The sequence below is a fragment of the Xyrauchen texanus genome, chromosome 11 (assembly GCF_025860055.1).
Source record: "Xyrauchen texanus isolate HMW12.3.18 chromosome 11, RBS_HiC_50CHRs, whole genome shotgun sequence".
Lineage (NCBI taxonomy): Eukaryota > Metazoa > Chordata > Actinopteri > Cypriniformes > Catostomidae > Xyrauchen > Xyrauchen texanus.
In genome coordinates, this window is record NC_068286.1 from 44,873,779 (window position 1) to 44,898,371 (window position 24,593).

Here is a 24,593-nt window from a genome sequence, read left to right on the forward strand (position 1 = left end):
TATAGATAGACTGCAACTGGTGCAGAGTGCTGCAGCCAGAGTGCATACAAGATCCAGGAGGAGAGACCACATTACACCAGTTAGCTGATTAGCATTGGTTATCCGTTAAATACAGGATTGATCTTAAGGTTCTTTTAATGGTTTATAAAGCACCATCATACATTTCTGTAAATGTTCACACAACCCCTTTGCTGTTTTTGTTGGCATAATTTATGACAATCATATCAGCTTTCTAATAGCATCTTGTACAGTAGATGCAGGTAAAGACAGCACAATAACACAATAGTAAACATGAACTAACAATGAGCTATGGATTTTACAGCATTTAATAATTAGAATAGTTCATGCGAAAATGAAAATCATTTTTAATGCAGAATAAAGAAAGACATATGGGTTTGGAATGACATGGAGGTTAGTAAATGATGACAGAATGTTTCATTTTTGAGTTAACTACTCTTTTACTGTTAATTTCTACATATACCAATACATTTTATTTTTTAAATTAAGGGCTGTATATGTTAAAATTATTTATGAACTAACATGAACTAACAATAAACACTAGTATATTTACAAATTATATTTAACCAAGATTAATACTGAAAAAAGTTGTTAGTTAATGATATCTAATGCACCCCCCCATGGGCTTTGACCCTTAAAGTCAAGTTCTCCAAGCTATATGTAATCGGTTCTGCTCGACCTGCTCCGAATGGGATTCAAACCGCCATCTCTGGCAGGGGAGGTGGGTGCGCTAATGAGGAGGCTAAAGGCTACAGCCTCTAGTGTCTAGTGCGCCTCTTGAGGCCAGGGAAGTGAGGTTGACATACTGCACAGCATGTACCAGCTGGCTCCCGTTACATATATAACACATCACTCTTTATTTATTTTTTAAGACAGCTGTTCCTCTCATTATGCTCTATTAGATCTATCTCCTGTGCTTCTTACATTCATTAACATCTCCTGAGGAATATTTATGAGAGAGAGATAAGGAATATATTCCAGATGTTAAAATGATGATAAAAAGAAGCCATTGAATTTCAGAAGGTCAGAACACACGCTCCCATATGCTCGCTCTCATGCTCACAGGAATACATTTAGAGACTGATATGGTAAAACTCAGGAGTTTTGTGTCTTTCACACAATCAGGAGTTGCATTTAATGTACAAATTACAGTGGAAACCACAATGCAAAAACACAATAACACTCTAATGACATTGTAGCTATGTTTTGCAGTTCTTCACCTTGCATTACACACATGACAGATCTTGCAATCATGTTGCCTTGCTGAAGATTATGAGATTAACGTTGCAATGAATTATTTGCGTTTACTGTGAAGCACATTAATTGATGGAAAATTAAAACCTTAGAAGTTAGTTCTCACTTTTTGACAGTGAATGTTTTTTTGGAGTAGGAAACCCCAAAATGTATATTTTGTCTTCTCTTACTTACCCTCATGTCCTTTTGAAGTTTATCAGAATGTCATAGCTGCTCTTATCCATAGTACATTGAAAGTTACATTGAAACGTAACAAGATATCTTAAGAGGCAGCATAATTAAGATACCTAGGATGCTCACTAGGTTTTGGATCAGACCCCATGTGACTAGTGTGCTATATTCTATATCTTACACAGATTTCATAGCTTTGTGTGTATTGAATGACTTTAGAAGACTTGGATATTCATTTCTCTCTCTCTCTCTCTCTCTCTCCTCTCTCTCTCTCACAGTTGCCCAGTGAAGGTGATTTGTGGAATGTGTATATGAACTTTGACATTAACTGTTTGGAGCCATGGGAGAAGATTATTCCTTCCTTTAGCTATAACAGCGAAATGCCCTTCTTTGAGATGCTGGTACCCACTACAGACACTGTGAGGTATGGATACCTGATGGAAAAACTGCTGTCTGTTAATCACTCCGTCCTCTTTACTGGCATCACCGGAGTAGGGAAAGTAAGTGGACCTGTGTTTTATGATGTGTTTAATGTGACTTAAGTGTGTGTGAATCAGCAAAGTTACATATTATTTGTTTGTGGTGTTAGGTAGCCACCAGAAATGGCTTACTAGGCATATTGTGTGTTTTAGTCTGTGGTGGCGCGCGCACTATTAAACAGTGTGCAAGAAAAGGCAGGTTATGTTCCTGTCTACATCAACTTCTCTGCCCAAACTTCATCAGCCAGAACCCAGGAGATCATTGAGTCAAAACTGGAGAAGAAGAGAAAGAATATTCTGGGTGAGGGACGGTAGTCTAGCATGCATAAAAACAAACATATAGCACAAAATAGATCTTACATTTTATTAGGCGGATTGTGTAAATTGTCTCACTAAATATCATTAGCTGTGTGTTTATGTGTTTTTCTCAGGTGCTCCTGCTAATAAAAAGATGGTGGTGTTTGTGGATGACCTGAACATGCCAAAGCTGGACTGTTATGGCTCTCAGCCCCCTATAGAACTGCTCAGACAGTTCCAGGACTTCCGTGGCTTTTATGACAGAGAAAAGTTCTTCTGGAAGGAGATACATGTATGTATAACGGACACAAAAACACACTAAAATACAACCATATCATGTTTCCTTGCCAGAAATACATAAACCTGGGAAGGCCACAGCGGAAGAACTTATGTTTTTTGAGAGCTAGAAGCTCTTATTTGATTTGTAGAGTGATAAATACTTGGCTGTACTAAAATGAGTAATGGAAAACATATATTTTCTATTGCTTGCATTCACCAACAAACATAGAGCGCTACCCAGTGTAGCCCCCACTGATGTGATAAATATTGCTTTTGTTTATGTCAAACCTAAAAATATTTTTTCATCCTTTCATTCTCATTCACCTTTTTGCCTGTGCATTTTCAATCACTTTCCACTCCTAATTCATCTACAAACGAACAGCAAAAAACAAGAATTTTATCCAATCAGAATTAATCCCTTGATGCATATAAGCAAAGCGTTTCAGCTCTTTCACAAATCGCATGCTCCTTAGCCGAAGCACCGCATGAGTCTGATCTCCACCCCGCTAAGCCTTCAGAATTTCTACAGAATCCCTCAATATTGCAAGTGAATAGACATCTAATGTCAGATTGTCAGATTCATCAACCAATCAGATTGATTTATTTGTTCTTGGTGGGTGTAGTCTTTAGGATATGTCCCAGTCCAGGCCTTCTAGCTGGCCTTGAGTGACGCAATCATGCTTTAAGTGATGAACATAATTTGAAAGCGAAGAGTCAGCTTTTATTGCCATTGAGAAAGAGATCCTTCTTGATTTAAAAACCTGAGATGTTCTGCATGACTGTGCGATTGATTAATTAAACAGGAAAGGAAGGCTGATTTTCACTTCAAGCTAATTGGTAAGTGCTTTTTCCAATATTATAGTAACATCAGTTTTCTAATGGCACTTTTCCACTGCAAGTTATAATTCGACTTGACTCTACTCGCTTTACTTTTCTGAGTTTGCTTTTCCACTGCTGTTTAGTGCCGCCTCAACGTGGGTTTCATTATAGGCTAATAGTCATAGTTGCGCCACCTCTACTGCCGTGACATCATCTTAAACGCGACACAAAACAATAAACAATAACACGACCACTTGCTGTTAGCTACTAGCTCATTGTGCTGCATTAAGCAGTTGTTGCATGGTTATTACACATACATTACACAAGTGTAACAGTTAAATTTGCCTGGTTGTTTTAGAAGCAAGCTTTCCAGTAGCTGGTCAACTAAATAAAGTGAAGCTTTCAAGCAGAATATAGCGTTAACGTAATAAAACGTACCATCGTGGCTGAGTTCAGCGCACTCTCCCTCCCATTGCTCGCCAGTTTAGATAGCGTCCATTTCGTTGAACCACTTCCACTTTTCCTTGATGGTTCTGTAGTCACTTTTACTTTCCCCTACGCTGTTGGTAGGTCCATTGGTAGCCGTGTTTAAACAGCTGAGACACTTCCTGAAAGACTTTTTCGTTTTGCTCGTCACTAATGAGAGGAACATCTGCACCTCGTTTATTGACCATGGCATGGTTTTGTGCACAGCCATTTCTTTTTACAATTCAAAAGTTGTGTGAACAAATGGTGTATTTAAAATTAAGTAGTGCAACACAACGCTGCTTAATTCAATCCTTATTGGTGCAAACCACAATTAGTCTCTGCCTTACACACCCATAAACATGTACAGGCCAAGAAAAAATTACATAATATCAACAAGTGCAATTATGCAGTTTGGCAAGGTTATGGAGAAATATGTTGATATGAGCGTAGGCTTTGCAGTCAAGTTCGATACTCATCAACCTCAAATATGAATTACGACAAAATGTAAAACAGAAATGTGACAAGAGGCAAGAATAAGTGGAGGGTTGAAAGGATGATTTGTGGTACTGAAGTGAGCTTTGCTCTGGGAGAAACCGATCTGGGTAAGTGTAGCTCTTTAGTGTCTGGATATGACAGCTTTGAATTAAACAGCATATTTTCCTGAATGATTTTACATTTGAAAACAGAATAAAAGTTAACGTTAAAGTTAGCTCTCAGGACAGCTTTCATTTTTATTTTGGGTTTTAATAATATATTTATTTCTTCCAGTAGAAGTTTGATGAGAGTGTACCTAAAAAGTTTAAGTCTGTCTATTGGATATTTTGATATGCACCTCGTCTGTCTCCTCCCTGAAGGATATGACCATAGCTGCAGCCTGTGCTCCTCCTGGTGGAGGTCGTAACCCTGTAACCCCTCGTTTCATCCGCCACTTCAGCATGCTGTGCCTCCCAACACCCTCTGAGCACAGCCTCAAGCAGATCTTTAAGGTTAGACAGATGGTTTCTCTCATTTGTAATGAATATATTGCATTTACAGGTGTCACAGGCTGTGTTTAATAGCAAAACATCTCTGGATGTGTCACTTAAAAAAGGCAGATTTAGCTCTGTTCTAAAACCTAGTGTGCTGCCTGCCTGCCTGCACTGCTTTTTATGGCATCTTTAGCCACTTTTACACCTTCAGGATGAACCATTACCATTGGAAAATCAGGATTAGAATGAACTGACTAGGTAAGTGACCAAAAGTGAGTGGCCACATCACTAAAGATGTTCCTCTAGCATGGTTCTCCAGTCCTGATTATGGTTAACCAGTTGTGCTTCGAATTTGTACGGGAAACGTTTTTTTATCCATACCAAACCAAACTGTGTTTTAATGGAAATGCTAATGGTACCATTCACCATGCTCAGAAGCAAATGATCTGAATTTGGAAAAGTACCTATAGTTGTACTCAAGAAGTGAAAAGTTGTTCCAAAAGGTAGCCAGCATAACTACTATTCTATGATTGACCTTTGTTCAGCTAAAATCTGAAGCAGTATTGCAATTATCCTTCTTAGAGGAGTTAATCGCAGAATGCATTGCGACGAAATACAGAAGTCATCCAAGAAGGTGGACAATGTTGTGTATAAATGATTAATAAATAAATAAATAAATGATTTAATGCAATGCTGAAAAGTACAGTATCATTAAACATAATTCAATATGATAAAATGTTTTTATTTTTTTGTAATTTTTTTTTGACGTGTGAGGTTACTGCTAATGTAGAGTGTTCAAAATGTTTTTGCAAGGTTCCACGATGAACTGGATGCTGCATTTGATTGCGTCTGTCTGTGGAAGCTATTGACAGAAAGGCAGTTCACTAAGTTTTGAAACTTGGGCTATCCACCTTTTTCCTGGGGGTCTGACTGGGGAAACAAATGTGGGTGCTACTTCTGCCAGAAGTCATTCTATTGCGTTGGCTTCAGTTGCAGTCATTTATACAGTTTATACCTGATATTAAGATGCATTTCGGATGGTTCGATCAGAAGTGGTCAGTGCTAAATACGGGGGTAAACGGGGTTAAAAAGTTTTGTGATTGGAAAAAAAACTTGGATTGGAAACCACAAAGAGAGGTAGTCAAAAATGCATGTGACCACATTGCATTTGATGTGTAAACACTGTCCTGATGCATCCCAGACAGCAGGGAAGCACCAACCCTCACCTGCCAATCTAACAATGCGCTAAAACAAGAGTTTGTAACGCCCATAGTTTGAGCAAAGCATCACAGGATGTAGAAAAATGTGGATAGTGTTATAGTTGGAGCTGTCCATGGTTCTGAACTGACAGCTTGAGAGATGGAGCTATCCAGAGAATGGACAGCCTTATAGTTGGAGATTTCCAGAGTTCTGAAATGACAGCGTTCAAGCAGAAACGGACCAATGCCGTAGCTGTCCATGTAGATGTTTAAACTTACACTTAGATGTTTTGATATGGTAAACTATACATGTGCTGTGCACACTAACATCTGTCCTGTGTGTATGTGTATGCTTGCAGGCCATTTTGGGTGGTTTTCTCAGTGAATTTTCCACAGCAGTAAAGCAGGCAGCAGACAGCATTGTTGATGCTGCTGTTGAGATCTACCGCCGTATGAGTGTAGACCTGCTGCCTACACCAGCCAAATCCCACTACGTTTTCAACCTTAGGGATCTCTCTAAATGTGTTCAGGGTAAGACAATAATGCACCAAAGACATTGTAAATACAAAGATATTGTACAGAATTGGTTCTCTGAGGAAGTTTAAACTTCCTCAGAGAACACAATCCATTTATTTCAATTAGGTGGGTATGTCACAAGGATACAGAATGATAAACACAATGATTTTCGAAATCGACACACTGTAAGTGTGACCAAAAGTTAGCTGCAACGCACTCTGATATAGGCACCCGTTTACCAAGGAGAGTGACTTGTTTACATTTCCATTCTGCAAAAAATATGATCAAGACAAGCTGTTTTATCTTGCTAGTATTTTCTTTTTTCATAATAAGATTGCAAGAATGTTTCATCCCACTCCTTTTTGTATTGAACACAGCATCTCTTGTGTTTAACCTTGTGTGACCCCACATGTGTGGACGTTGTGTTTTGACTTCGCTATACGCAACACATCATTTCATTTCAATGTTTAAACTTCTGGAGCACCATGTCACATGACATAATAGCATGATGCTGAAATACAGGAAGCGCTGCTACTTGGTTAGCGTGGTTTTACATTACATTCTTTACCAGTGGTCATAATGGTTATAAAATGAAGACTGATCTGTATTAATGTGGAAAAAATAACTTTATGCTCATGCATGTGTTTGTGTGTGTTGTGTGTGTGTGTGTGTGTGTGTGTGTGTGTGTGTGTGTGTGTGTGTGTGTGTGCAGGTATGCTGCAATGTGAATCCACTACGGTGAGAGATCAGACACAGATCTTCCGTTTGTTTTGTCACGAGTGTCAGCGTGTTTTCCATGATCGACTCATCAACAATGAGGATAAGACCTACTTCAATACCATGATCTCTGAGATAGCCAGTGAGCTCCTGCCCCTGAGGTCTTTTTTACAGTGTTAAAGTGATAGTTCACCCAAAAATGAAAATTCTCTCATTATTTACTCACCGCTCCTGGCATCCCAAGTGTGTATGACTTTTTTCTTCTGCAGAATACAAATGAAGATTTTTAGAGAAATGTCTCAGCGCTGTAGGTCCATACAATGCGTGTGAATGGTGCAAGCTCCAAAATCCACATGAAGGGAGCATATAAGTAATCCATATGATTGGTTAAATCCATGTCTTCAGAAGTGATATGATAGGTGTGTGTGAGAAACAGATAAATAATTAAGTTATATCATAAATTCTCATCCCTGCCCAGTAGATGGTGATATGCACGAAGAATGTAAATCACCAAAAACAGAAGGAGGACGTGAAAATATGGATTTAACCATATTTAGCCATAGAGACATTTAGAGTACTTTTATGTTGCCCTTATGTAGATTTTGGAGATTCAAAATGTTGGCATCCATTCACTTGCATTGTAAAGACCAACAGAGCTGAGATATTCTTTTAAAGATGCTTTGTGCTCAGCAGATGAAAGAAAGTCACACATCTGGGATGGCATGAGGGTGAGTAAAGGATGAGAGAATTTCCATTTTGGGGTGAACTAACCCTTTAATCTTCATATATCAGTAGATAAAGTTAAGCAGATTTTTCCCACACCTATAAAATGATTGAAACTTTCAGACAGATTGTTTGTAAAATTAAAGGCCTTAGAAGATGAAAGGCTTGATGGAAAGGTGGATCGAATAGGCTGAACTTCTAAGCCAAAGCTATCAGAAATATCTATTATTTGTTTGTTGCCTCCAATCTGTCTCCCTATTGCAACAGTAAACATTAGAGGCTGACTAATCTTGAACAGTTCCTTTTGCCCAACAGGTAAATATTTCAGCATAAACATAGAGCCGATGTACTTTGTGAAGCAGCCAATCATTTTTGGAGATTTTATCAAGGTAACTATATTTTGGGTATTTTTGTGACTGTTTTGAATTATTCAGTAACTTGAATTATTCTGTAGGCACTTGTAATGTAGTTCAATTGAAAGGAGGAGGTGAGACCCGGCTTGACAATGTAAATAATATTTTAATTAACAACTTAAACAGAAGACAAACACACACATATGACGGACATGTCCGTAAACGATCTCTCTCTCCTGCACGATCCTCTGCAGTCTACCTTTATCCCTCTCGGAAAAAGGCCAACGCAGAGTGGCAGTGAGAGAGAGAGAGGAGAGAGAGAGAGATGAAAAAAAAAAACTCTTACTCGCCAGTTCTCTGATATGCCGCAGCTTGTTCCTCGGCCACTCCTCCACCCTCTTTCGTACGACAGCCGTGCCTCTCCGGGCGGATCAGAGGCAGACCTCCAGCCCCTGGCGGACGGAACGCCCCGCCGCGTTCTCGGGGAACAGAAGGGGTCTCCCCAGCCCCTGGCAGCGGTTCTCCTGCTCCAGGCGGTCGGCAGCGAGCCCCTCCCTGCTCGTGGTCGGCGGTCTCAAACCCCGCCGCGTTTCAGCGGCTGGTAGGGGACTCCTCCGCCCCTGGCAGTGGCCCTGACCGCTCCAGGTGGTCGGTTAGGAGCCCCTTCTCTACAACGGCGTATCCCTCCTCCTTCCCGGTTTCGGCACCAGTGTAACGTAGTTCAAGGGAAAGGAGGAGGCGAGAACCGGCTTAACAATGTAAATAATATTTTAATTAACAACTTAAACAAAAGACAAACACACACATATGACGGACATGTCCGTAAACGATCTCTCTCTCCCGCACGATCCTCTGCAGTCGACCTTTATCCCTCTCAGAGGCTTGATTAGCCTAATACGGGACCGGGTGTGTAGGATCACTACCCGGCCCCGCCCTGCACCCTGCCACACCACTGTTTTATGTTTTAATGTTGTGTAGATTAATTATTTGTGTGTTTAAATTTATTTTCTCCACAATACAGCACTATAATTACTGGTGCTTTTAATCAAATGCAATTTTAAATTAATGAATGGCATGATGTGCTGAGAAAAGCCTCCAAATCAATATTATTTAAGACATAATAGTGCTAGTTGAGTATGTTATTGAATAGACATTTAAAAAGAGCCTAATGTTCAATTACATTTTAAAGCCAATAACTAGCCTACAGCCAACAGCAGTTTATGTTGGAATCATGTTATCAGTTTGTCCACACGGGGCAATCACTCATCTCTTTGAATGTCTGTTGAGTTTTATAATGTAAAGACAGTGCATTGAATTTAGATTAAATTATTCAGTTGTATATTGGTAACACTGTGCAGATTGGAGCAGACAGGGCTGACCGCATCTATGAGGATCTAACAGACTTGGATAAGATTCGTCAAGTGCTGCAGGAATACCTGGATGACTACAACACCACCTTTGCCAAGGAAACTAAGCTTGTATTCTTCCAAGATGCCGTTGAACACGTGTCTAGGTAAACAAGCTGCTTGCCAGTTCAACTGGTGACCACAAAAGTTGGTAGTCAGATCACCCAGACATGCAGTCTTGCTGTCTGGGTCAGTTTACTACTGAAATGTTCTGTTTGTCTATCCAAATGACATTTGCCTCCCTCCATCTCTTACTTTGTCCACAGAATCGCCCGCATGATTCGGCAAGAACGTGGCAATGCTCTTCTGGTTGGTATTGGCGGCACAGGAAAACAATCTCTAACACGTCTGGCTGCTCATATTTGTGGCTACCGCTGCTTTCAGATCGAGTTGAGCCGTGGTTATAGTTATGATAGCTTCCACGAAGACCTGCGTAAACTTTACAAAATGGCAGGCATAGAAGACCAGAACATGGTCTTCCTCTTTACAGACACTCAGGTATAGCCAAACAGAAATCTACTCTTTACTAATGGGAATAAGACAATTTGATTTGATGGCTGTTTAAAGTGTTTGTGTGTGTGTGTGCACGCACGCGCGCATGCGTGCGTGTGTGTGTGTGTGTGTGTGTTGCTTAGACTGAAGTGAATTGATATATTTCTGTGTTTGACAGATAGTCACTCACTGTTAAAAACATTGTTTCTCAAACATGCCCCTAGAGGGTGTGTGACCTTTCAGTTTATACTCCTAACAACACTCACTGGTGTGTGTGTTCAGGTTACAAACTGGCAATTACAAGGGTATTATGATATAAATGTGGTTTATGAGGATATTTCTAGTGTCCCCATAATTCAAATTGCTTAAACAACATACTAATACCCCATAAAAGACTCACCTTTTACTCACCTTATGTAATTTCAGACCTGTATGACTCTTTATCTTCTATCAAACACAGAATGAGATGCTCCTTTCTATACTATGAAAGCATACAGTGACCAGGGGCAGTCAAGCTTCAAAAAGGACAAAAAGCATCATGAAAACACATTAAAATGTAGCCCAGATGACTTGTGCACTTTATTCCGTGCCAAACCAAATGATAGCTGAGAGATAGCTGATGAGAATAGCTCTCAAATCTCATTCTGGCTTGTTCATATTAAAAATTGGTATATTACGACACAACATGTTTGACATCAACAATGGCACCATTTCTCTCATGTCGCATAAATGATCATGACATGCTAAGATTACTAGCAGACCTCTTAAATTCCACTCTAACCTTTGGTGGGTTTGTTAATGTTGTTTAATAACAGTTTCCACCATGCTGTTGTTTTTCTCTTACATTTTAGATTGTGGTGGAAGAATTCCTAGAAGATATTAATAACATGCTGAACTCTGGTGAAGTACCAAACCTGTTTGAAAAAGACGAACTGCAACAGGTGCTGGCTGCCATTAGCCCCAAGGCCAAAGAATTCGGCATCTCAGAGGGAAATAGGGATGAGGTACCTGTACATATTTAAAAACATTTTTAACCATTTACTAGGCATCATTAACCTGTGTCCATCCATCCATCCATCCAATACAACCAATATTGTAACACACCCATAAAAAGAAATCTAAGAGCAGAACTTCACTGTTCTTACTCAGGCGCTCTATGATTTATCCTCTCTATATGTCATATGCCTAATTTCTGTTTGTATGACTTTCTATCTCCAGGTCTTCCAGTTCTTTATCTCTCGTGTGCGCGAAAAGCTTCACATAGTGCTGTGTATGAGTCCTGTGGGCGACGCCTTCCGTTCACGCTGCCGCATGTTCCCCTCTCTTGTTAACTGCTGCACCATCGACTGGTTTGTACAGGTAAGACTCTTCGGCCTCACTGTGAATGTAAGATAACAATTTTAATATAACAACTTCTTTCAGCATCTTCAGTCCTTGTGTTGGAAACCTTCTCCTACTACTTCAAACCAATAATTGGAACAAAAAGTACATGGGTCGAAATCAGTTGGGCAAAAAAACCAATGCTGTTTCAATGTTAATTATCTGGTTCCTTAAAATGAATCATCCCTTTTGTTATATTATAATTTCTGTAATTACAAAACAATGTAAAGCAAATTGTGGGTTGTAAGAAAATACACAAATGTCCTCAAATGGCCCTTGCTAGTTTTGATGTACATCAGTAAACGAGTACATCTTTTCTCCAAGGCCAATCTGTCCAGTAATAGCATCTGACAGATAGCAGTATACTATGATGATAAGGAGGACCACTCCCCATTCTCTCTCATGTGTATCCTTTAAAAGGAGTGTATGTTGTGTTCGTGGCTGTGATGAATGTCTGTGTACTGACCTAACACTTATTAGCTCAGGCAGTATTTGCCACTATTTGCAAAGACATTCATTTAATACTGTATATACGGTAGCTGTCAGTGATGTTTTCTATATTTCTGTTTTTCTCTCTTAGTGGCCTCGTGAAGCTCTGCTCTCTGTGTCCCAGACATTCTTCCAGAATGTGGAGTTTGGTAGTGAAGAAATGAAGCAGTGTTTTTCAGAGATGTGTGTGGAGATTCATATTAGCGTCAATGACATGGCTGAACAATTTTATTCGGAACTGCGCAGATACTACTACACCACTCCAACCTCCTATTTAGAGCTCATTAACCTGTACCTGAGCATGCTGGGAGAAAAGAGACTGCAATTGCAGGCGGTGAGGCTTCAGGCTACATTACAGAGTTGCATCACTGCTTGTAGATTGTGGATTTACTCTATATATGAAATCACTCTTTACAAATACATTTCAGGAAGAAAAGGCTGTTATCTTGTTATTGAAATATCAAAATAATTGCTCAACTGAATGATTTCTTAGAGAAAACGGGCCATAAAAGGATGACCCATTCTACTCGTTGGTTGTCCCAGGTAGACACAAAGATAGGCAGAGATGTTTAACATGGAAATGGAATTTGTGTTTTTCTGCTCAGGCTCGAGATCGTGTAAAAAATGGTCTCACTAAACTGCTGGAGACAAATAAGCTAGTTGATAAGATGAAGCAAGACCTCTCTGCTCTGGAGCCTGTGCTCAAACAGAAATCAATTGATGTCAATGATCTCATGGAGAAACTTGCTGTTGACCAAGATAAAGCTGACCAGGTGTGTGTTCTATTTATTGGTTACAAATAATACAACCATTTCCCTCTCACTACTTTCAGGAATCACCACACCTCTAAAAAGTAAACAGAAGTGGTCATATATTTAGCATTATTTTTGTAACATAATGCTTATAATGTTATGGAATGATAAAAATTATTACAGTTAAGTTTTTCATACCGTTATCTATCTCTGTACCTGTAGGTGCGTAGAGTTGTGAAGGAAGACGAAGCTTTTGCTCTGGTAAAGGCAGAAGAGACTCAGGCCATTGCAGATGATGCACAGCGGGATTTAGATGAGGCTCTACCCGCTCTTGACAGCTAACAAGGCCCTGAACTCTCTGGATAAAGCCGACATTTCTGAGATCCGCGTATTCACCAAACCACCAGACCTTGTCACGACTGTAATGGAGGCAGTATGTATCCTGCTTAATAACAAGTGAGTTCAATCTTTGTATGTTTAATTACACCTTTATAACATATACATATAACCAATTACACTTCCACTACTTTAATTTCACGATTTAGATATGTTATGCATCTTAAAAGGAAATTCATCTCCTGTTTGATTTTCTTTTGCAATGTACCCTGAATGTAGATTTATTTATTTATTTACTTTGTGTTGTCACCAAAAATTTAACAAATTACATTTTCTTAAATTAAGCAGTACTTATTCTTAGAGATGTATTGAATTCAGTAATACAGATGCGTTTTTATTCAAAGATACAGTATAATAACACAAATGCAGTGGCCCAAAATTAATTTTGACTATTGGACTATTTATTCACATTCAAATGTATTTAAATGTCAATTTAGCCTTGTTCCAAGTAATTGACTGTATCAACTCGAGTTCACACAGGTGTCCAGCAGAGTGTCCACAGGTGTGGTTATATATTCCACTGATGTTTGACAACCAGAGAGTATCCAAATACTTTTTGTGTTAAAGGGAAAGTTTATCCAAAAATGAAAATGTTCTCATTATTTTCTCACTCACATGGTATCCCAAGTGTGAATTAATTTCTTTCTTCACCAGAACAAATTTGAAAAATTAAAAAATATATATATATATAATATAAAATCTAGCTGCAGAGAAACATGCCTGTACGCATCATAAACCCCCTCTGGCTATGACATCTTGTGCAGTGTGACTCAGTATCTGCTGGGCAAATAATCATCAGATACTCTGACTCTGCAGCATACGACTCTGTGCTCGATCAATCAAAAATCTCATCCTTCTTCCCATCATCATCAGCATCATCATCTGTAGTTGCGCTACTCATTATAATAATATTAAGACATAAATTGAAAGATTGTTTAACATGCCATTACTGAGACTTAAACATCTGTGTCTCTGTCTCACCACCTCCCTCTCTGTGCAGTGTTTTTGCCAGTGTGCAGTGTCTGCAGTTCTTTCTAATTGTCCAATTCACTCATATTACTTAACCTCTGCTATATCTAATTGACAGATGCTTAGTGGAGTTTAGAGTCAACATGAAATCAAAATTAACCCCATTTAGTCTCTTAATGCACGTTATATTTAAAACATCTGTGTGATCAGATTTGATCTTAATTTCCATGGATTTGATCGTACATCAAAAGTGAGAAACAAATTGAGATTTAGAATGGCAAAAACTGATGTTCTTATGCGTATGTCAGCTGACAAGCATGCAAAAATTATTATTTTTTTTTTTTTCATGCTTCGGTGTGCCATTGCAAGCTGACTTGATTTTTTTGATAGAGGGTGGGGGATCACCGTTATTCTCCGTTCTGTTCTATGGACTCTTATTTTGAAATGGTTTTGTGTCATCCGTCCTTAGTTTCCCCACGAAGTACATTCCCCATAATGCACTGACCTCATCACAGCCATCTGTTCCCAATCCTCCTCACCTGTTCTCCATTCCTTCATCAGCTCCTTTGTCTATAAATACCCTCTAGTTTGTTCCCTCCTTTGTCAGTTCTTGTATTGTAATGTTGAATTTTTACGTGGTAGTTTATAGCGTGTGTTTTCCTTGATTATCTCCTTGAATTATATTTTTTCCACTCCAGTGTCTCATATTAAAAGGCTTATTATCTACTCCTGTGTCCCCTCTCTTCCACTCCACATACCAGCGTTACAGGTAGCTGCACACTTTTTAGAAAACCTTGTAAACCGCACATAAACTTTCCTTATGAATGAATGCATGAACTAACAAATAAGTTGCGCATGTGCTTTAATTTTATTATGTTTCACCAGATTAGGATATTTGAGGGCATTCTCTAGGCGGAGTCCATGCACTCGTTCACGTGCACATGTTTTTTAATTAATTGACCTTTCGCCAAGCCCCGCCCTAAAAGTGATTCTGACAAAACCTATCCACCTTCTTTTGCAACGCGGAAGTAAGCAGCGGCCGCATTTCCGACAAATGTGACAAAGTGCCGCTGGCGTTGACCCCAGTGTAAATAACTAAAAGGTTATAATACCAGAGTTAGTGTCTGGGCTTATAAACTATTATATAATCGCTGGATGCACAGCAGAATTATGCCCCAATGTCGGATATTTATCTAATATCAGCATTTATAGTAAAAGAGTAAGTAAATCATTCACTTGTTGCTGTGTGTTGTTGCATTGAAGATACTGAATCTGCTTCTTTCTTTACCGAGATCATGACGATGCAGTCTTTCTTGTCTCCATTTAAACCTCCATTCATATTATTCCAAAAGGCGATGTTTCATAAGCCATGCTGAATGCGGGATCTGTGTGTCTGTTTACTATACACCTCGAAGAAAGAGAGAATGCTCTCTGACTATTGTCTGTTTATTTTTTTGCCAATATGAAACAAGATTCAGTTTTGGTGCAAAGAAATTTAAAACAGCATTTTCCCGGGATCTTTCTTCTCTCTGCTGGTTGTGTAAAGTTTGTGGAGGCATTTCAGACGGCGCCCAGGACTGTCCGTGTCAGTGTCTGATTTCATTCTTTCTGCCAGTGCAACAGTGTGTGATTAAACGATGGCAAAATACGATAAATGGTAAAACTATATGCAATCTAAACCAATGAGTTTTTAAAATCGCAATTAATGATGATAATATGTCGACATTTATTGCCAGCCTGTAATATAAAGCAGCATAATGTAGTATTTTGGCATAGCTAAAATAGCTGGAAGTGGTTTATACTGGAAGTGGTCCACATTCAATGTTGCTAATAGCGGCGCCCAGGTTTTGCTGAAAAATAAGGTGGATACAGAGATGTGACTTATTTGTTTGTTTTTTCTCAACAATGTGATTTTGACTCTGTGCGACTTATAGTCAGGTGCGACTTTATTTCTGGAAAATATAGTAAATAAATACATAAATAAAATAAAAAAATTATTTGCTGTGGTGTTGCAAGAATTCATGTGCAAGAACAAATCTACAAGTTGGAAAAGACGCAAAATATAGTTTTTAGTTTTTCAATACCCAATTAGCACTCTTGTCACCTGTGTCCTCATTGTACATCATACCTATTTTACTTGCTTTTTTTGCATAGCAAATTTCAAACATTACGAGTTAACACTCTACTAAGACAGAATACAAGGACAAGTTCTTGAAAAGGAAAACTATCGACGATAGTTATGTATTATAGTTATGTGTGTGCTGTGGGATTTTTTAACCGTAAAATATGTGCCGTTGTTCTGCAGTTTTCTGTCTAATTATGGAGTAATTTAATCATGCTTTACGATGTTACTCTTCATTCCAGCCCACATAAGAATATTATCAATTCTTTTTATTAAAATATTTTGCCAAAAACCACGGTGTTCACGGCAATCTCCCATTCATTCCTATGGGAAGTTGTGCGAAGCTTGTAAAATGCAGCAGCGATAACCAGGCAGAGCTTAGCGAAGAATCAATTGCGATATATAAGTTGGAAAGCATTTATGAACTTTTTTTTGTGCATTCAGAAGTTTGATAAATTCTTCGTCTGAGCATTTAGGAAATTGTCATACATTCACAATTAAGGCCATTCTACGAACATCTTAAATTAGGCCCCTGGTCATTGTGAATGATTAATTATTCCAGCACATTATTCCAAATCATTTTTGGTTTTGTTTTATTGTCTTTGTAATCTTTCATCAAAATCACAACTCTTCGTCTGAAACATCTTTTTTTTTTTTTTTTCAGTTGTCGTCACCAAGCTCTCTTATATTTCAACCCCTTGCTTCTAACCACCTATCATAAAGAGACCACTTTTAATGAACCAATCAATTCCTGATAGATAAAATCAAGTCCCATCCTTAAAGGGATACTTCACCCAAAAAATTTAAATTCACTCATTATTTACTCTCCATCATGATATCTCAGGTGTGTATGACTTTCTGTCTTCACCAGAACACGTTTGAAGAAAAATATCTCAGCTTAGTAGGTCCTTAAAATGCAAGATAATGGCGATTTCTCTTTTGAAGCTCCAAAAATCACGTTCCTCCTTCTCACTTGTAAACAGCACTGCATCAGGCCATGACTCACATGCATCAATTTTCACATGTTTCAAATGCCAATGCGATTACGTGACACAAACATACCGCTGCAGAACAGAAACATGATTTAGAGTTAAAAATGTACTTAAATATTTATATCTTTTTCACTCAAAGTGATCGTGTCGCTTTTGAAAACATTCACTTGAAACGTTATGTTTTCTGTGAGAGTGCATTTTATGTGAAGCAGTGTACCAACATTTTGTGCTTTTTAAGTTTGAAACTTTTTCAACATGCAGTAAAAAAATCTGATGTAGTAGGTGATGCACACTGCTAATGATGTTTTGCAGCATTTAATTAGGGGCCATAGAATGCCAATGCCACAAATGCTGATAAAGAGTGTATTTAGTCACAAAATCAGAGACTCTCTCTCTGGTCATAGAAGACCCATTTGAGATGCATGTAACTACTAGTAAACTGGCTATTCACGCTTACTTTAATTCTTAGAAACCAGTTGATTTATTACCAGACTATAGATAGACTACATGTACCATCATCATGTCTCCCACTATCCAGGACAGACTGGGCCAGTGCAAAGCAGCTCCTGGGTGAAGGCAACTTCCTGAAAAAGCTAATGGATTATAACAAGGACAATATCAGGCCTCAGATTCTTCAGAAGCTGCAGAAATACATAAGTAATCCAGACTTCGTGCCTGAAAAGGTGGAAAAAGTGTCTAAGGCCTGCAAGTCCATGTGTATGTGGGTGAGAGCCATGGACCTGTACTCTAGAGTTCTGAAAGAGGTCGGGCCCAAACGCGAAAAGCTTGCTGCTGCTCAGGTGAGTCAGTTTGTATTATTGGGTTTTGTTGTGCGAGAGCGTGAAAGATATGGACATAAATTGATGCTTAGATGGACAGATTCCTATTACTGTGATGTCAAATGTTATGTCTGCATTTTGAATTAGACATCAGACTGCATTTCATGTGTCTCTGTGCACTGTTATTATTTGATTTGATTGTTTTATCGTTTATCAGGCTGAGTTGGACACAACAATGTCCACCTTGAAAGAAAAGCAGGAGAAATTGCAAGAGGTGGAGAACGAAATCAAAGTGTTGCAGGAGCAGTTTGACTCCAGCGTGGCTGAGAAAGAGGGCCTGGGTGAGTGAGTGAGTGAGGGAGTGAGAGAGAGAGCATATAAAGACAGATGTAATAATAATACAGCTAAAACAGAAAATAAAAAGGTGTGTTGGGGATAAATAAAGGCATTTAGGAAAAAAGGGGAATAGAAGTGAATAACTAATAAGGGCATCTTTATACTGATCAATTGGATATTTATGGGTTGATTTGTGTGTGCTTAGCATTTTTTCCTATACGTGTGTGTGTGTGTATGTTTATTGATGTAGCTAAAACCATGGCTCTGACCGAAGCACGCCTGCGCCGGTCTGGAAAGTTAACGGCTGCTCTTGGGGATGAGCAGGTACGATGGCAGGAAAGCATCGCTCTGTTTGAACAGGAGATTTACAACGTCATTGGAAATGTCTTCATAGCTGCAGCTTGTGTGGCTTATTATGGAGCCTTCACCTCCCATTACAGACAATTGGTAGCGTATTAAAACTTTACAAACAGTTCTTGTTCACTGTATTACATCCTTATTGCATAGATATTACATGTGTTAATTAGAATGTACTTCTCAGTATCATGCATTATCCATTTACATATATGCAAATATATTTGGACCTATCCTGTTTCTGCTCAGCTATATCAGTTGTTCAAAGGTGGTAAAGAAAATGCATCTAAAGTGGCATATAAGATAAGGTGCCTTTACACATGTTTAATGCTGCTCAGATGTGGCATAAATGCATTTACAAGTGCGGAGTGGTGGTGGCGTAGTGGGCTAAAGCACAGAAATGGTAAGCAGAAGGTTGCCGGTTTGATCCCCACAGCCACCACCATTGTGTCCTTGAGCAAGGCACTTAACTCCAGGTTGCTTTGGGGGGATTGTCCCTGTAATAAGTGCACTGTAAGTGGCTTTGGATAAAAGTGTCAGCCAAATGCATAAATAATTATAAGAAGCAATGTGTTCAATATAAAATAATTAATATAGAAATATTAAATTATACTATTAAATATAAAACCATAAGTTAATATATATTATATATAAATGCACTTGTACTGCATTTCATTGCACAGAACCAAAGCAGCATCAGAACTGCCTTTGATACCAAGGGCTGAGGTTGGTCAGAGCAGGCTTAATTATTCTGGCTTTTATGTGGCAATGCGTCTTTATTTTGAGCAGGCACAGAGCAGCCTTAATTTGGCTGTGTAAAGCCTTTGGACATTAAATCAGGTGACCCACTCAGTGTTCCCCTTTAGCTCACTGAACACTAACACCTCTGCTATTCAAGTCCGTCTCTGTCTCACGTTATCTCATTTATCATGTTCTGAACACAGAGGTCAGGCCGATGCTCTGTACCATGTTTTAGTAAAAACTGAAATGGGTAAATATTGCTGTTATTGTAGTGTTATACTGTATTGTTGCATATATGTGAAAATTATCCAATGTCATCAGTCCCATTGGAAAAAGTGTGGAAAACATGCCTTGACTATTTTTAAATAGAGTTATGCTGTGTTTTAGGTTTTAAATGAAACATTTTCACTATAAAATTTGATCTGTATAGCAACAATGGCTATTTGGATGAAATGATGGTCACTCTGATAAGTTCACCTGTTTAAGCCATTTCATGGCAAATTAATTAAAGGAGTATTCCGGGTTCAATACAAGTTAAGGTCAGTTGACAGCATTTGTGGCACAATGTTGATTACCACAAAAATTAATTAAGACTTGTTCCTCCTTTTCTTTAAAAAAAAAAAAAAAGCAAAAATCGAGGTTAGAGTGAGACACAATGGAAGAGGATCGGCCCAATTTGTGGAGGGTTTAAACACAGAAATGTGACACTTATCATGGATTTAAATACATCGCTTGCATTAATTCTTCTCTTAAAATTCATGTATTGTTTGAACTGTAAAGTAATTTTGTAAATATTGTCATTTTTACAGTCATTGGCTATAACTTTACCATCGCTAACCAACTAAATACTATCGATAATCAACTAAATTTCACAGACCACATCTCAAAGACAGCACGATCATGTAGATTTACACTCTACAATATCAGGAAGATAAGACCCTCTTCGAACATGCCACACAACTTCTTGTTCAGTCACTTGCATAACCAGACTGGACTACTGTAACTCTCTGTTTGCAGGCCTCCCTGCCTGTGCAATTAGACTTCTGCAAATGTTCCAGAATGCAGCAGCACGTCTGATCTTTAATGAACCAAAGAGAGCACGTTACACCACTCCTTGTCTCTCTTCACTGGCTGCCGGTTGATGCACGTATCGAATTCAAGGCTCTGATGCTGGCATACAAAACTGGTTCTGCTCCAGCATACCTAAAATAATTTCTGCTGAGCTACGTTCCCAAGGAACATTGCCTTGTTGTACCAACACAAAGAGGCACCAAAACACTTTCCCGGACTTTCGGCTTCATTGTAGAACGTTGGTGGAATGACCTTCCCAACTCCATCCGTGAAGCTGACTCGCTTTCTGTCTTCAAAAACATGGCTAAAACACATATTTTCCATGAGCACTTAACCAGTCAAACAAAAACATTCTTGTTGCACTTTAATCTGTCTTGAAAACTACTATTCTCATTAAGAGAATAGTATAATCGCTTATAATGTATTCCTCTTTTGTAAGTCGCTTTGGATAAAACCGTCTGCCAAATGAATAAATGTAAATGTAAACTTTACATAGAAAATGTTTGTAAGCTATTTGATCACACTAAAATCATGTTTGCATGAATAATGCTTAGATCTTACTTTTGAAACAGTGAGTATTTTACTGTTCAGAAGCTGGCCCCATTCACTTCCATTTTAAGTGCCACACTGTAACCTCGATTTATGTTGTTTTGTTCATTTAATATCGATATACACTGTAGATTAATGATCATCAAAGGCTAAAAAATATTGAGATGCATGGCAATACCATGTGTAAATCTTGAAATTTCTATGTTACGTGCATGTGTTTAATGAGCATTTTTGTGTGTGTCCTCGTCCTGTAGCTAATAGATCACTGGATCACACGCTGTCAAATATTGGGGATCCCAATTAGTGACAACTTCAGTCTCATCAGTATTCTAGGAGACCCTTACGAGATCCGACAGTGGAATGCTGAAGGGTTGCCGCGGGACACTGTCTCCACAGAAAATGGAATCCTTGTGATGCGCGGACGTCGCTGGCCACTCATGATTGACCCTCAGGATCAGGTGACCTCTAACTTTTCAGAATATGCTGTCTGCACTCTGCGATCTCATCTACAGCAGTGTTCCTATGCTCTTAAAAGTCCATCCCTTTCAGTTTCTTAACAAAGCAAGTCACAAGAACAATAACTGAATGTATGTACTGCATATATTTTTTAATTGCCCTAAACAGTATAGTTCACCATTAGAGCAGAGCTAAACAATATCTCCATGAAACTGTTTAGAAGCCATCCATTAAATCACTTTAAAAGCAGCTTATTTTCAGGGTGAAATGAAGCTGACACTAATTTGGACAAGTTGTCATCTGGAAGGCAAACCAACTGTCACGCACTGTTTCCCAAGCAAATGACATCATTAGTTGGCACTTGGCAGTAGCAGCTATCTGGTTTTAGTGTTAATAGTATCCATGCATTTTTAGCTTGATAATTCTGGTATTAGTTTATCTTGTGAAAACTTGGTGTTATTAATACGAATGACAAATGTACTGTATGTATGTTTTAGATAAAGGACTTTAACGATAGGATCATGTAGCACAGACAGTTGTTATCAACAAATGTGTTAAATGGTATATTCAAATATTCAAGTATTTAACTGTGCTCTCTGTTAATCTAAATGCTTATGCAATTCCTTTTCTGTTGTAGAAGTAGTAAAATGGTAAATAACACTGTGTTGAACTTTGTGTTAGACTGACTTGTTTGGAGACTTCTCAATAGGGTTTCTACTTCACATTTCATAGCCTCTGTGACACCTTAGGTTAACATGTGCGTCGATTGAATGCCATCTCTGATAGTTGGGCGAGTTCAGTTTGTTAAAGATGTTGTCAAGGTGGTATGAAAAGCAAATTGGAAAACAGTCCTCCCTACATTACCTTTGCCAGATTTCTCTCTCTCATTCCAACCTCTCCTTTTTCATTACTGTCCTCTGTTTTCACAGCATTTGTCTGCCGTTCTCCTATATACATCTATTATATCTTGTTGTTTGTGTTTTGTTCTTTCACCATCTAGAAATACAGACATATAAACATCAGGCTGTCTCACTTTTACATGCACACACACACACACACACACACACACACACACACACACACACACACACACAGCACACACACACACACAAATACCATGGCACAAACACTGCACTCAGCTAAGGTCAACAAGAAAGTAAGCATTCATACTTGTGCATCTTTATTCGGTAACACTTTAGTTTAGGGATCAGAAATGACACTAATCTGAAAATAGATCATGACTAATAATTACACTTCTAGATTACTAGTTCCGGGCTTGTTTGGCATTATAAAGTATTTATTAAGCCTTTATTGCCTGATTTCTTATTCTTGCTATATAGTGCCTTTATATTAGCTTTTAACAGTGAATTTCTTTGCTAAAATCAAAACATATCAATAGCCAGTATGATGCAAAATACAACCTTTATAGGTTCTCAATACTTTGTGTGAATATGCGGCTTATAAGTATGAAACACATGTAGAATGCATAAAGTATTTTAACAAAGCAGAGAAGGTTAGGGTTAGGTTTAGGGGTATAGGCAGTGCTGGACTGGTAATCTGGCATACAGGGCATTTTCCCGGTGAGCCGACGCACTTTGGGTCCGCCGCGTTATGCAGAACGTACCACAAAACGGCACAGCGATATTCAGAAAAGGACAGTGAACAACCCCCACCACCACACCCCACTGAACAACATTTCGCTCAACACCCCGCCCCCCCGCAACAACTTTTGGGCCAGTTGCCATGTCAAATCCCAGGACGATTTCTCTTCCCAGTCCAGCCCTGGTTATAGGAGTTGGTGTAGGGTGTTTGTGGGACTCTAAATAAATACAATAAACATGCTGCAGTGATGTCCCTGTACTGTATGGAAGTATTTAATTAGGGGTGCTGATATCATCGAACACTAAAACTGCATTTAGTGCAAAGAGGATGCTTTTTTGTCACTATTTACGCTAAGCATCAAAAGTCTCTGCCTTCTATATTTATTTTATACTTATAAGATGCACATTCACGTAGTGTAATGAGAACCTATAAAAAATGTATTTTTCACCTTACTAGCTATTGGTATCTTTTGTTATTACCTAATAAGTTTATTGTTAGTTAAAAACAATTGTAAAGAGGCTATTAGGCAAAGCTAAGAAATCAACGAACAAAGGCCTAATAAATACCTTAAAAGTCAGTAACTCGTTCCGTACAAGTCCAATTATTAGTAATTAATTACTGTCTAATTTCTTATCCCTAAAATAAAATGTTATCCCTTTATTCTATGACCCATTTTGTATGTAGGCAAATCGTTGGATACGGTCCAAAGAGACAAAGAATGGTTTAAAGGTGATCAAGCTAACAGATGCCGGTTTCCTCCGAACACTTGAGAATGCCATCCGGCTTGGAATGCCTGTCTTGTTGGAGGAGGTAACCTTTCAATTTACACTCATATTTAACTACCAAATATACTTCCAGTCTCTCATTGTTAATGAAACAAAACTGATTTAAATACGTATGCACCATATTGTGAAAATTATTTTAAAGTCAGTTGAAATTCTGTGGGGAACTTGGTTGAGCGGATAACAGTGCCAAACTGATCTGATCGGCTTTGAATTGTTTAATTGAGTCTGAAATGATTGATTCTGTATTTTATCAGTTCTGACTCTTGCCAGATGTGATTGTCTTGTTTATTTTGACTACTGACAACTAAGGAAAGTAGTGTACTCCATCATGTAGTTTTTAGAAACATAGAAATGAAATGGAATGCTTTGAAAGAACTTATGAATGCAAAATTAATAAATTACATGCATTTCAGTCCATTATTTAAGTAAAACATTTGCATGTGTGTGTACAGCTTAAAGAAACTCTGGATCCTGCACTGGAGCCCATTCTTCTGAAGCAGACATTTGTGTCAGGTGGCAGAACTTTGATCCGACTGGGAGATTCTGACATTGACTATGATAAAAACTTCCGTTTCTACATGACCACCAAAATGGCCAACCCCCACTACCTCCCAGAGGTGTGTTTGAGAGTGTTTGAGTCTGAGTAGATAACACAGATAAC

At 38.5% G+C, this 24,593-nt stretch overlaps 1 protein-coding gene across 1 annotated transcript in view; it reads left to right on the top strand.

The window, feature by feature from the left end:
• Window positions 1-24,593, top strand: part of dnah6 (dynein, axonemal, heavy chain 6) — an 85,277-nt gene that overhangs the window by 35,910 nt on the left and 24,774 nt on the right. The window contains 21 exon segments of the mRNA XM_052137461.1: window positions 1,722-1,943; window positions 2,076-2,223; window positions 2,354-2,511; window positions 4,640-4,771; window positions 6,312-6,483; window positions 7,181-7,327; window positions 8,224-8,297; window positions 9,620-9,774; window positions 9,934-10,165; window positions 11,011-11,163; window positions 11,378-11,518; window positions 12,120-12,362; window positions 12,634-12,801; window positions 13,003-13,115; window positions 13,117-13,236; window positions 17,798-18,059; window positions 18,256-18,379; window positions 18,625-18,821; window positions 21,344-21,547; window positions 23,832-23,957; window positions 24,385-24,549. Of these exon segments, the coding sequence (XP_051993421.1) occupies window positions 1,722-1,943; window positions 2,076-2,223; window positions 2,354-2,511; window positions 4,640-4,771; window positions 6,312-6,483; window positions 7,181-7,327; window positions 8,224-8,297; window positions 9,620-9,774; window positions 9,934-10,165; window positions 11,011-11,163; window positions 11,378-11,518; window positions 12,120-12,362; window positions 12,634-12,801; window positions 13,003-13,115; window positions 13,117-13,236; window positions 17,798-18,059; window positions 18,256-18,379; window positions 18,625-18,821; window positions 21,344-21,547; window positions 23,832-23,957; window positions 24,385-24,549 (3,456 nt within the window).